Raw genomic sequence first — 14,452 nt, forward strand, 5'->3', positions numbered from 1 at the left:
ACATTCTTACTACATTTAGTATTTTAGCTCAGGAGCTCCAAAGGCTCTGTCTGGTGTTCCTTTTGGCTTTTTCAGTTTAGTTGCTGCAGGGGCACAGCAGACTAGCAGTTTGATTGAGGCTTATTCAGGTAGTCTTTATTTTGCTTTATGCCACTCTCGTTTTACCAACTCTTGCAGAGTTCACAAAGAAGGACAAAGAAGAGGCAGAATGCCCACGTAGGGCGTTTGTGAGCTCTTCTCTTGATGTTTTCTTAGATGTCATTGTGATGTGCAGAGTTCTAATGAATTTTCTCACCTAAGATGAAAGAATTTGGGTTGATGGGTTGTCGTGTGCTCTGGGAATTTGTTTTTCGTGTTGGTTTTTTTTGTTGTTGTTATTTTAGGTGTGAGTTTCAACAGTGTTTATACCCAAATTTGGAGAGTGCTCCTTCACCTAGCTGCTGATCCCTATCCCGACGTCTCCGACTTGGCAATGAAAGTTCTCAACAGCATTGCCTACAAGGTATGCCCTTCTGTGTGCATGTGTGTCCGTCAGGCTTTTGTATGTTGATTTTCTTCATGTTTAGGCACAGGGTAGGTAGGCTGAGCTGCACGGGTCCATTGTAGGGCTCCGGTAAGTGATCCTAGTTCAGTCTGAATCTGTTTCTGAAGGAGCTTGTAGTGTTTCAAAATGATAAACACTCATGTGAAGTCTTGTTGAAGTAGAATAAATAAATGGGGGAGGGCCTGGGATTGGAAATTAGGTACAGACCTTAGACAGTAGGTCTTGTTTTCAAGTGTACTTATCTGATCAGTCCCTGGGAGAAACCTTCAATATCCTTCATTAAATTATCCGTTTGCAAACCAATTTAGATTATGCAAGTGGGACTGGCCTGCAGACTGAAGCCACAACGGCTCTCCAATCCAGGTGAACTAGTACATGTGAGTCAGCATGCAGACACCCCTGCCACTACTCACCTCCCAGCCAGGCCTACCCGCCTAACCTCCATCCTCATCACATCTCATCCTCCGAGGATGACAAGATGTCCCTGGAGGCTGCCATCACTGCTGTTGGGAATTGCCAGCTTGGGGAGCTGGAGCAGCACCCTCACCTCCTCCCGAGGCGAAGCACCAGGCCACCCCAGAACATCTTCTCACCAACTGCCTTCCCCCCGCCCAGCAGCGGTGTCAGAGCTCCGACTGCAGCCCTTCCCCGCGCTTGGATTCCACCTCTGTAGTTGCTGTAGCATCCAGACCATGAGCCATTCCAATGCGAGGCGGCGTCTCTTACTGATGATTTCTAATGAATAACCCTAAATCTTCAGTTGAGGCTTCTAAGCTGAATTTCTGCAGTAAGAGATGCCAGCATTGTGCACTACCATTTTAACGCTTTAGAGATTTCTTGCTTTTCAATCTGATTTTCTCTTGAGAAAATAGTTACTTATTTAAATTCCTCCCTTTGTTTTAAGCATACATGTCAGCGAGTTGGCAATGTCTGTGTTTGGGAATAGAGAATGGTTTTGACAGTGGGGGTGGCGAGGTCAGTCCTCCCCTGGTGATTCTGTTGTACAACAAATTGCTGTCAGACACGAGGTTCCAAATGAAGGTGAATAAGAAAAGTGAAAAGATTTCCATCTCAGCTCGAGCTGCACAAAGCTGTTCTGGTGTTCAATGTTGGAAGGCTCTTTGCAAAATGAAACGTTAGTCTGACTACGGGATTTAAAGGGCTATAAAAGGAAATGGATCTGCTTTTTCTGACTTACCTATTTTTTCAGGACTGACTCCTTTGCTGGTGGAAAGAAATGTATAAATATTAATAAAGGTGCAGTTGTGCCCTGCTGATGTCTTTACCAGCACTGCTGTGGTTCTGCTTAGCCAGCAGGAATGTTGATCATTGTGCTGTGATATGCGTAGGAATGCTGTGACTGTTTGATAAATTGGGTGCTGGTTCTGAGAAGTCTGGTCCTAAATTCTTTGCACAGGAAGGAATCCAAAAGCTCAAGTGGATGGATATCACACATCTCATGCTCTGCTTCTCACACAGCTGCTCTCTGAGGCAATGGCTCTTCAGGTGGTTTTGCAAAATAATTAAAGCATTTCCATTCGTGAAGATTTTTATCTGGGGTCACTCCAGTGAATGAAGCTTATTTGTTGTTCTTCTTAGCCGTGTTTGTTCTTCTGTTAGCCACAAGTGGCATAAGGCCAGCATTTAAACGTGCAATTTGTCCAATGGTTTGGGCAGATGCACATATGGTGGCTGTCCTCTTCGTGACACTCTGCATTTGCTGTTGCCAATACACCGGCCTTAGGTAGCTTCTCAAATGGATTCCTCCTGTGGAATCTTGTTAGCAGCCCTCCGAAATGGAAGATGAGGCTTCGGACCATAGGTTACGATCACAGACAGAGCTCCCACTGTGAGCAGTGCTGCCAGGGTTTACAGCCCCCAAATCCATCCTTCTCCGTGTGAGCCTGGATCGGCTGTAGGAATTGCTGTCACATCAAGGAAATTATTAACCATTACCTTGTGTTGGCTGGACGCTGAAACCTTTCCTTGGTGCTCACGGAGCTTGGGCTGCACGTGGCTGGGAGCAGCCTGGGTCCCTGCTCCTCCCAGGTTAAGCACATGCAGACAGTGTGTTCCCATTTGGTTTCTGAATATAAACAAAAGTTGATTTCCTTGATTAAAAAAAGCCCTGTTTCACACTATGTAAAGCACTTGGATGTTCAGGGGTTTAATCCTGTTCTTCTGGTTGATACAGAATTCAGGGAAAAAGGCTTCATTTTGGAGCTTGGACATCTGAAAGTTTCCTCTGTTAACAGAATGCTGCAGTTTGTGTGGCGTTGGTGTTTCTGCTGTTTTTTAGCTGAAGGACCTTAACAAAGTAGCCATGGGCTGACATTTAGGAATGGCCACTGGTTACCCACTTCTTCATTCTTTGTGAACTGAGTGTTTGGCTGCAGAACATTGCCAGGCTCTGTGCTTTGAGTCCTCGTGATTTTCCAGCATGTTTTGTACCAGGTAGGCGTCAGGCATGGAAATCAGTCACCCTGAGGGCTGTGCAGGCAGCACCGGTGCAGCGTGAGGCTGGGAGAAGTAAGCACTGCAGCACTGTGACACCAGGGCAGTGCTGTGTGTGATGGGGTTGTGCAGGAGTTCAGGTTGTGTCTGCATTTGTAGAGCAGTTATTTTTGTTTTCCATCAAGGCAAGTTCTACTCAGTGTTACGGAGCCATGAGTACAGCTCTTTATCTACAGGAGAACTCCAGTGGTCTTTAAATAGGGCGATGTCTTTCTGAGCAGCTGGTGAGTAGGTTGCACAGACGTGCATGCTTCCTGGGTTGGAAATATGCAGTTTTATTTCCTGGGCTGATTAGACATTGCTGGTTCTCCCACAGATTGCTGCTGAGTTGTGATTTATATTCACGATGCAGATTGGAGTGAAACAATCTCATTCCCAGCCTGATCTTTTAGAAGTCCCAAGCATGGTTTTTGTACCAAAGCAAACAAACAAACAAACAGGAGCTGGTAAGCAGCGTTGGCTTTTTCAGACTTTTTGAAATCGAAATTAATTAAGGAAAGTTTGCTTTCCTTCCAGATTGCCTCACCCAGCTGTTTTTAATGGAAGCCTTGAGGCTGAATTGTCCCAGCAGCTATTCCTCCACCGACATCACTCTTGGTACAGCTTTGCTGTGCAGGAGCGAGCGATTCTGACAGCATACTCTTTTTTTCTTTCCTCTACCGGGTGTCAATTTGCAAAGTTACGAATTACCATTTCCCCTCCTGAAAGAGGTGATGTGACGGGCAGAGGAGCAAATCCCTGAGAAACGGGCAGCTGCAGCCTCCAGCAAAACGCTGTCATGTCACTGAGCTGCAGCCTTGCACAGCTCGCTTCTGGCAGAAAAGAAATTCCTCTGCTGTTTCCCCAGGAAGAAGGAAGGCTGCTGCCACATCCCCCTCTGTGTGCCCCTTCAGCACACTGTCACTGGCTCATCTTGTCCCTCCGCTGTGACACGAGGGGACTGGAGCTGTTTCAGGTGACAGAGATCTGACTGCAAGAATCTGAAAACAAAGTCTTCTGTGACTAATTAGAACTAGCAGTGAATAATTATCTGTGACTAGTTGTTAAATTGCTTCTGCTTTCCTTCGTTCTCTCTGTGATTTTACGTCCCAGCTGCTCACTGAAGACCCCGCTGCACTCATGACCATGATGAGAGGCACTGGGGCCCCTCTCACCTCATATGGGAAGGAGGAAAGTAACCCCAAGTCAGCCAGCCTGTAGGAAGGCTGGTCCAGGCTTATCCGAAGCCGTGGTGTTTGGTGTGTGCCTCTGAGCCAAGCAGGTGGTGGTCAGTGCTCAAACCCTTGAGCAGGTGGAGCTGGAGCTGCACGCTTTGCTCACTGCCATCCCTTGGCCTGCATCTGGGACCTTTTCTAGGAGGAAGGACAGATGTTTCTTTCAGGATTAGGTCTATGTCAGCCTGCGGGAGGGCCTGGCTGTGTTGGGCAGAGCTGTGAGCAGCCCAGCTCTGCAGACCTGCTGCCTTCCTCTGTGAGTTGGTGTGGACTGGTGTGTAGGGAAGGGGCATCCTGCAGTGACTTCCACGAAAGCTCAGCTCCCATTAAGGGAGTTGCAAAGGCAATGGGAGGCAGATCTGTGCAGCTGCCAGATGTGAAAGGACAGTTGTGACCCAAACATGAGATGCAGAATCAGGATGGGTACTGGAGCCATGGGCAGTGGTGGGAGCTCCGTTCTGTCAGCTCACCTCGTGGTGCAAGTTGTGCTGTGGGTCCTGGGCTGTGACTGCTTTTGGGAAGAGGCTGATATGTTGGTCAGTTACGTCTCTGTAAGCAAAAGAACGATGCTGTCTGGTAAGTGCTGTCAGACTCCAGGAGCAGCAGAATCGTCTTATGTGTTGAAAACTGCACAGGGACTTTTCACGTATATTTTTAAACACCCCCACACTGGTAGAGAGCTTAACTTCATTGAACGCCAGGTGTGTGATTGTATCATACAATAAACCCCTGCAATTGCTGTTCTGCAGTCCCGTTCAGCGCTCTGTTGTGTCTTTCCCTCTAGGCAACAGTCAATGCTCGCCCCCAGCGCATCCTGGACACGTCCTCACTGACACAGTCAGCACCTGCCAGCCCCACCAACAAGGGCATGCACATCCACCAAGTGGGGTAAGTGGGCCCAGAGCTCCCCATCAGGAGCCCACCGGGCTTTTGTAGCTTTTTGGCTTAGTGCTGGTAAGAGGCTTAGGAACAAAAGCTCTGGGGACAGGTGGGGAGTTTCTACACGTTACTCCTTTGAGGGCAAAGCATAATAAGGCATGCTGGTTATCTAAAGGTGAATTGAAGGGACATGCTGAATGTTGCTGATTTTACTGATGCACTCTGACCTGAGGTATGTGGATTTCCCATTGAGGTCTGATCTCTTTTCTCCAGTTTCAGCTAAAAGCCAGGGTTACCTGATGGTCAGCAAGCGATGCCTAAACTCAGCGAAACTAAGGCAACAGTGTGAGCAATGCTAGGCTTGAAAATGTGATTCCTTCCCAAAGGATGCTGTCCAAGGGAAAACACCTGGCTTGAGATCTGGCAGCCTCACAATCCATGTGCAGCAGTGAGATTCAGAGTTGGAAAGGAGGGCTCTGAACTGCTCGGTGATGCTTTTAATGTCTTCTGGTAGCATTATGCAACCGTGCAATTGCACAGATCTCAGTTTGCACGCAAATAAAATGCTGCCCTGTGGTCTGCCAGGATTCCAGTCACCACATTGCTGGTCACTGTGCCGTGGTCACACCCATTACATGTGGGTGTTTGACTGCTTAACCTACAGGTTCCCAGAATTTTGCTTTTCTGATCCTGAATCTCGAGTTGGCTCAGTCGGAATTCACTGCTGGGTTTTGTAACTTTTTTGGACTGTGTGTTTGGATCGTTTTGCTTTTGTAGAGGAAGCACAGCAGTGAAGGATAAGTCTTGTCAGAAACAAGCAAATAAAAGCAGTAACGCAATTCACATGCAGGAGTAAAGGCAGCAGAGCAGATAATGGTAATATAGCTGGTTTTAGCCTCTGCCCTCGTGTTTGGGGGTTAACTTTCTTTCTGCTGTGAGAGGGAGCATTGAACTGCTTTCTGCTTGTAGAATCGAGCTGATTCTCAGAGGTGGGAAGCATGTCAGGACTGCAGTTTAGTGAGACGTGCCAGGTGTCAGGGGATACGTATCAGAGTGGTTCAGAAAATGAGGGCAAGTCACATGTCTGCTGCTATCTAAATCCTTTTACTCTTTTGATCTGTAGAGGATCACCTCCAACCACCAGCACAAGCAGCTCCAGCCTGACAAATGATGTGACAAAGCAACCGGTCAGCCGGGACATCACGTCTGTGCGACCTGCCAACGTGGGCAACATGGGGGTTCAGTACACTCCCCACTCCCACCAGTTCCCCAGAACAAGAAAAATGTTTGACAAAGGGCCAGAGCAGGTAAAGAGACTTTGCTTTCAGTTCTGATCCCCAGCTCCGCTGGGTTTTGTTACACTTTCTGTTCTTTGTGTTTTATTTCTGCATATCCTTCATTTGCTTCTAGCTGCTGCTAACACCAGGGTAGCTTCTTTTAACCAGTGAAATAAAAATGGATTAATTTTTTTCTTCGGGATATGTTTTATGACTCTGATATAGGACATTACTCACTTCTGCTGCCACCAAGAAGCGTTTAATCCAAGTTGATTGTTTATTCTTTCACAAACATTTGTCTGCCTGAGCGATAGTGCACAGCTGCATCTCTGTCAGTTGCTTTTCCTCCAACCTCAGCAAAGCATGGACAGGGGCGGACAAAGGGACAATTCTTCCTCCTTTAACATGCAGGCAGATGTTTCTCTTGAGATACTGGGAGATGCCCTTGCAGCAGCAGATTCACCTCCTTTACTGCAGTTCTGATCCATTCTGTGCTTGGCAGCCTCTCTTCACTAAGCACAGGAGCAGATGTAAGCCCAGACTGGCACTGGGAAGACCAGAACTTACTACAGGTCACTGCTGGGAGACATCTGGCCAGCCAAGAGCTGTGGTGTCTCTTATTTTCAGCATCAGGCTGATAGGGGGTTTGCATCCATGTTAGCATCCAAACGACAGTCACCAGGTGCTGGGCATTTTTCCATTTAAAGAAGCATGAAGAACTGATATGGTGCCAAGTGGAGGAATGCTATAATTGCACAGTGGATTCTGAATGTCACTTTCAGATGACTTTAGGTGAGTCATCTCAGACAAGTGTGGTTGAGTCCAAGCACACTCAGGTGCACTTGTGGCCATCACTCAAAGGTGACACTTGGCAGTGGTCACAGAATCATAGAATGGCCTGAGTTGAAAAGGACCGCAGTGATCATTGGGTTTCAACCCCCTGCCATGTGCAGGGTTGCCAACTACCAGACCATGCTGCCCAGAGCCACATCCAGCCTGGCTTTGAATGCATCCAGGGACGGGGTATCCACAGCTCCTTGGGCAACCTGTGCCTGGTCAGTGCCCCGGATCCAGCCGGCTGACAGCAGTTTGGTGTTCGCCCCTCTCTTTACTTCAGAGCATTTCCAGGATGCTTCTGGTGCTTGCTCTGTGAGAGGAAACTGGAAAAGACATTATGGAAGGGGAAGATGGGAAGTGATAAGGTGTGTGTTTGGCAAGCCACAGGCTGAGAGCACAACACAGATTTCAGGTTTTCTGACTTCTGGGAATTAACTGTTCTTTATTAAACTAGCATTTGTGTAGAGCCAGTGCTTCTGTGTGTGATTCCAAGAAAAATTTGTCGAAGCATTAATAGGAACACCTTCAATTCTAACAGGGGTAGCAGCAACAGCATGGCTCATAGTTCAGAAAACCTGAATGAAGCCTGGGTCAATAGAGTGGCATTTCTTTTTTTTTTGATGTCTTATGCTTTATAACAGACATTTAATGCATATATGCCCTTGATCTGAAGGTGGGTTATTCTGAATCACCTTCCCCTCACCACTGCTTCTAATGCCAGGATCTTGTGTAGACCACGAGAAACCTCATCCTGGGACCTTGTTTTTGTGATACACAACAAACACTTGGGTTCATGATTCATGCTGTAGCCTGGTTGTGTTGTGTGCTGCGCAGACGAGGTCGTTTTGTGCATTTCTGAACAGTTAATGTAATGAAGGTGGCCTTGGAGCTAGACACAGAAATCTTGGTATCTTTAGCAGTGTTTTTGAGGGTTTTTCTCTGCTCACGTATCTGCCACAGGCAGCCTCGGTATCACTGTGTGTACAGTTTGCCCATGCAAGTGAGATGGACGTGGGGTAACATCCTGTTCTCTTTCTGGACAGACCACTGATGATGCTGATGATACCGTTGGACACAAAAGTTTCATTTCAGCCACAGTGCAGACGGGGTTTTGTGACTGGAGCGCGAAGTACTTTGCTCAGCCTGTCATGAAGGTAATACTTTGTTGTCTTTCTGAATCATGACACTGCAGCTCTTGAAAGGTTGAGGTGCTGTTGTTAGCTAGCGGCCTCATCTGTTCATTTTGCCTTCTTTCTTCTGGCTGAGGAGGGAAAGGAATGGATGTATTTCTATCATCCTGCTCTGGTGAGCTGTGTGACCACTGCCTATCACAGAGAGCAGGAGAGGCAGTGAGAGCCAGAGAGGTCAGGTATTAGTAGGGGCAGAGCCCAAAGCAAAAGCTCTGCATGCATAGAATGCTTTCAAAAAAGAATGTAGAAATGAGGGGAGGTTCTTGAATGGAGATGGGGACAACAGGACATACCCTCCCCTTGAAGTGAGGCATGGCTCTGTACTCAGGTGTGACCTGGGAGCTGTGCTTACATGCATCCAGTCTTGATTCCTTTACCTTAGCAAGGAGGATTTGATGGCTATTGGAAGTCTACATGGCAGCGTGGGGAAAACTTCAGAAGAATCATTATTCTTTTCAAAGTTCAGCAACAAAAAAAACTTACTGCCTCAAAGAATGAGGGTTGTAATGACAAATCTCCATTGAGATCTCTTTAGAAGTGAGTGCTTTCTGGTAACTCTAAGTTGGTTTTATGTGAAGCGAGAGATGCACTGAAGCTTTATTCTAGGAAGAAAAAAAAAAAACAAAACAACAAGACAAAACAAAGCTCTTCAGAGATGAGCAGAGGTTGTCAATGACTGGAAATAAACACTTAAATTCCCAGAATCTTTTAGCCAAAGATTGGGTTTCAATCTTAAGCGTGAAATCAAAGTAAGCATCAAAACTTGCCTTGGTACTAGCAAGCACAATGAAGGTACCTTGGATTCAAGCAGCACAAACTGTAACAACTTTCAGCTTAACTTTTGGAGGTTTTGCAGTTAATGTGAACTATAATGCACTGTTTGTATTAATGCCACCACCTGAGCAACTCAGCAGTGGGTGCTTTTATGCAACTGCTGATGTTTAAATCTTCAGAATATGCAAAGAAATGGCACATTTTATGTGCTGCCTCATCTAAGAATTGCCACTGAGCCATCTGTTACTGCTCCTTCCCATCTTTAGGCACGTTACATTGCTTGGTGTTGAGGTGAGGTAATTGCCCCCAAGTTTAAGGCTATCAGAAAACCAGTTATATGGCAGCTAGGTTTCTGTGTAGCTTTAATTTGTTTAGAAAATCACCGGGAGGAAAAACTAGATGGTAGAGTGATTGCCTGACACTTCCTCAGCTGCTAGTGAAATTAACTTTCTTCTGATATCATTAGCAGAATAATTCATTAGGAAACACATCTGGCCCATGGGGCTCGGTCAAGCTTTATAGCGGGGTTTTCTCGCATCAAGATGAGTTTCAGTGTCTCAATTCAAGTCCAGAGGAGAGTAAAAGAAACAGAGGAGGATGTTCTTCCATCCCTTAGTTCTTATTAAAAACATTTGTCTACTTTCTAAGGAAAAAGAGGGGTGTCTTATTAATACAATAAATCACAGTAGACAGCCAATCAAAATGCAGTTTAAATGTGTAGATGGGGAGCTGTGTGTATGTGTGTGTGTATATATATATATATAGATAGATTTAGTATTCCATGTGCATAAAATTAAGAAAATTGGGGGAGGAAAGAAAACATACGGAGTGTTCCCATACTAATTCATAGAAGCCAGGGAGGGGGAGTCCTGGAAATGAAAATTTCAGGCTTTCCTTTCACTGTAGTGAGTCCCAAAGAGTTCAGTGTCTCACCGTGAGTATTGAGATGCTCCAGGCTACATCCCTATGCAGAACATGTGATCTCTCTCTTCAGCTTTTACTGTAACAGCAGGAGTGGCAGTATGTATGCTCTCTTAGTTCCTGTGGTTGGGTTGGTGACATTCACTGCCTTGGGTTGCATTTTCTGAGCACAGAGCATCCTCAGCAGCAGTATTTTAGGTAAGGTTTGCTCCAAACAAAATCTGTGTTTCTTAATGAAACGAGGAAGTGAATTGATTTCCCCATTACTTTTGTAAAGCAGCCTTAAGAGGCCAAGTGGAGGTCTTTCTGCCAAAAAGTTTGCATGTTGCACTGACTGATAGGGAATTGTGTGGGGCTTTGTAGTGAGGCTGGGTGGTACTTGTGCAAGAGACAGGGAGACGTCCCTCTACTACAGCTTCCTTTGGCACATCTTGATCGCTGCTTGTGTAACCAGGCAGCCCTGGCCATGCTGTAACTCGGGTCTTGGCTGAATGTCCAAAGAGTGCTCCTTTCCTAGAATCTGTTCCTGCAGCAGTGAGGAACAAGCAGCCGTGGCTTGCAGCTGCTGCCCTTTGGGAGCTTTAGCTTCATGAAAAAGGCAGAGAGTAAAGTCTACAGAGTACTGATGGAAAAAGATGACGTTGATGTGCAATTCCAATACTTCATTTGGAGATGCTGCCTACCGTCATAAACAGGGAAAGATAAGACAACTATTCCTGTAATGAATAAACATAAAATGACTGTGAGTGCATCTTAGTCATATTTAATTTATGAATTCAGCTTTGCTTCATAGACCTCGCTATGAGAATGCTTTCATTGGAAAGATTGAGGGATTAATTTCCAGCGTAAATCAGTGGCTGGGATTCAGGTCATCATACTGCCTTTGATTTATCGATTATCTAATCAGATACATGGAGGAGGAAAACACCGCATTGTAAATTCTCGGTGTGCCAGGAAAAACAGTTACCTACCACAGCTCTGATCTCTGCAGAAGTCGTTCCTCTTCCTAAAGCTGGGATGGCAAAAGGCTGTTCTGCTCACCACGGGCAGCCTTGGACCGCGTGGCACAGGAAAACCTTGCTGCCAGCTGTCAGGAAGCCCTGAATCGAGGAGAGCAGAGCCAGCATCTGCTGCTCGCAGGGCTGGCAGAACATGCAGGCAGGAGCTGGGAAGGATCCTGGAAGGTGAGAATTACATAAGGAATCCTTCCTGAAAAATCCCAGCCCTCACTTCAGCGCTCTGTGCTCTCTGTCTTGGCTGTTGCTCAAAGTCCTGGTGGAGGAGGGAGCCCTCTGTGCGATGCTGCAGTAACACTCTGCAGGGACAAACTGTATTTACTACAGGAGCAAACTGCCGAATTTTCCCTGCTCCCATCCAAATACCGGCTTCCAAGCTGACATGGAGGGACGCTGTTAAAAAAGAACTCGGTTGGCTTTCAGATGACACCACTTGGTGGGAGGTTTTGGGATCGTCGCTGGTTGATGTCTGAGTGGAAGCTCGGGGATGCAGAGAATTGGAGCCATGTCATGATCCTCATCATGTAGCACAGTTGCTACTCCCACGTACCTCTGGGAGCTCTGCTCGGAGGAGAGCTGAGCAGCAGCCAAAGCCCGGCTGTTGTTTACTAAAATGACTTTCTAATGCTTAAATGTGAGCTGGATGGGAGGGGAGACAAAGGCGTGAATAATGAGCCTAAATAGCTGGGTTCTTTTGAATAATAATTTCTGGTTTTCCAGCCAGCAGCAGCTGAGCTGGAGGTCACTGCTCTATTACATGCATGTCTTGACATAATCCTGTGCTTCTGCATCACCAGAAGTTCCCTTGTGATGTGTTCTGTGGGGTTCATCTTACAAAATCATCACAGAATCACAGCATGCCTGCGTTGGAAGGGACCCCACAGCCCTACCCCTGCCGTGAGCTGATTGCCAGGCTGCCCAGAGCTCATCCACAGCCTCAGGCACCTCTGGGGATGGGGCACTCACAGCTCTGGGCAGTGCCGTGGCCTCACTGCCCTCTGGGTAAAGAACTTCCTCCTCACATCTGACCTAAATCTCTCCTTTCTTCTCTGTTATTGCACCCACCCAGCTCTGTCCTGCAGGCTGCTGGGAGTGGGAGAAGTGCTGCATTGCACTGCGTGCTGCAGCTCTCTGTGCTCACTGCAGTGCTGGTCTGGGGGCTCGGCTGCTCAGAACCACAACCACTCTGTCACCTGCAGCACACCGAGCTGAACTGGCACCGAGCACCTCTGTGTGGTTGCAGGTACTGGCAGCGCTTGGCAATGATAAGTTGAGCTCAGCAGATCTCATTATAAGAAGAATGTTTATTGCTGAAATCAGATAATAAAGCAGCTTTCAGCTCAGCCTCCACGGAAAAGTTCTTTTTCTTCAGACCCGAGAAGCCCGGCAGCTCCTTTAATCCGATGTTCTTCATCTGCTAGAGAGCATAGGAGTGCCTCGCTCAGCTGCAAACTGGGTTTCTTGGCCCTAAACTGAGACAACTGCTGAGTGCCCTCCTGCAAAATGTGCTGTTGTTCGTGCCCTGCCCATCCCCTGGCCTCCTCTTAGGTCCTACTTGAATTTATTCCCAGAGAAGCTGGATTTTCATTAAGGTGTAGCTGTGCTCCGTGCTCTCAAATGTACTTTGATGTATTTTATCTTAGGTTTGTTTATTGCTGTACATTATTGGTCATTTGTCACTGCCTTTCTAATAGATGTCATATTCTTGAAAAATTGAAATAGCAGTCTTTTTCTCTTTTTTTTTTTCCAGCAGAAAGGGTGGGTTTCTTATTTTAAAGCAGCAGCAATTCAGCTCAGTAATGGTTGTTTTCCAGAGCATAATACATTTTGAAGATAGCGCATATAACAGTGGCAGGTGATTTAAGTACTTTCTTAGTCAGGAAAAAAGAAGTGTGTGTCTGTGGGGAAGGGGAAGGAGCAAAAGGACTTTGTCTTTTATGTCACCCTTCTCCAAGGCTCGCTCTGCCCAGAACAGCATCATTTCCTTCATCAAAGGAAGACAGCTCATCTTCATCGACCCAGAGGTGTTTGTAGAGCAGCAGTGTTGCTGGTCTCGGATCATTTTTTAAGCGTGAAGCAAAAGACACGTTATGTATAACCCTGCAGTGGGTTGTGGGTGAGATCAGTGGGCTGTTCCCTCCAATGCTGTGCTCTGGGTGCAGACGTGGTGACTGATCTGCAGCCTGGCAGGAGCTGCTTTTTGCACCCCATGGTCCCCCTGGCTGCAGGTGGGGTCCTGCAAGAAGCCATCAATGGCTGTGGAGTGTGAATAAAAGCAATAAAACAGGTCAGAGTGGTTACGTGCTGCTCAGGGCTCCCATTCCAAGTGTAGGTGTGTGTGTGTAACCAGACCCAGGCCACGCAGGGGAATCATTTTCCTGCAAATGAAAACAGTTGCCATTAGCAGTGGATGTCGTGCTGGTAATTCATGCATCTCAGGAATTAGGGACTAAAGCAGTGCATTTTTTGGCCTGCAGTTCTCTACTGAAAGATAGATTTTAATGTGTTCGTAGCTTTCAGTCTGTATCAAAGCCGTGCTCTCTCTTCAATCTCATGGTTAGGGCAGCAAAAGGAAAGGGGAAGGTTTCACAGATGATGGGAAGGTTAAAATCAAAACGTCCTTTGAGTTCCTCCACGTACTGTATGGAGATGCTAAGGTGTCACGAGTTGGTCTGATATGAACACACACGTTTGTGAATGATGATTCATGGAGTTTCTGATTTACTGTCTCATGTTGTGAACACGCTGATGTGTGGAAAGATCCCGGAGGAGCACGACCTGGAGAGCCAGATCCGCAAAGAGAGGGAGTGGAGGTTCCTGCGCAACGCCCGGGTCAGGAAGCAAGCCCAGAAGATCATTCAGAAGGGTGAGTGCCCCTCTTCCCATGCTGCAGGCAGCTCCCCGGGGCTCCCAGCACCACACTGGGCTGTAATCCCCATTAATAGCACCTGTGCTGAGCCTCAGAGGCAGAGGTCCCTGCTCTCAGGCAGGGTGGCAGGGGCTCAGGCTGCTGTTGGCTGTTCTGCTGCTTGTCACTGCCCTGCAAGCCCTCAGAACCTGGCACAGCATCCACCAGGGCAGGGTCCTTCTGTGGGTGCTGTTCCCCCCAGGATGGGAACTGAGGTGCATGGAGCTGGAGAAACTGATGTGCTGAGTGCAAGGCTTGGTGCTGGAGGCACAGCCTGCTGCAGTGCTTCGCTCTCTGGAGGTTTGCTGGGCTCGACAGGGAGATCAATGTCATAGAACTGCAGAGTATCATAAACCAGAATAATAGAGAATTGAAACT

At 47.1% G+C, this 14,452-nt stretch overlaps 1 protein-coding gene across 1 annotated transcript in view; it reads left to right on the forward strand.

Annotated features, from left to right (window-relative positions):
* The window catches only part of RPTOR (regulatory associated protein of MTOR complex 1), a 75,295-nt gene that overhangs the window by 41,806 nt on the left and 19,037 nt on the right, over positions 1-14,452 (forward strand). The window contains exons 16-21 of the mRNA XM_010721427.2: positions 384-502; positions 853-921; positions 5,057-5,160; positions 6,275-6,458; positions 8,309-8,419; positions 13,927-14,032. Of these exons, the coding sequence (XP_010719729.1) occupies positions 384-502; positions 853-921; positions 5,057-5,160; positions 6,275-6,458; positions 8,309-8,419; positions 13,927-14,032 (693 nt within the window). The remainder of the gene's footprint in view (positions 1-383; positions 503-852; positions 922-5,056; positions 5,161-6,274; positions 6,459-8,308; positions 8,420-13,926; positions 14,033-14,452) is intronic.

This window comes from Meleagris gallopavo, chromosome 20 (assembly GCF_000146605.3).
Source record: "Meleagris gallopavo isolate NT-WF06-2002-E0010 breed Aviagen turkey brand Nicholas breeding stock chromosome 20, Turkey_5.1, whole genome shotgun sequence".
Classification (NCBI taxonomy): Eukaryota; Metazoa; Chordata; class Aves; order Galliformes; family Phasianidae; genus Meleagris; species Meleagris gallopavo.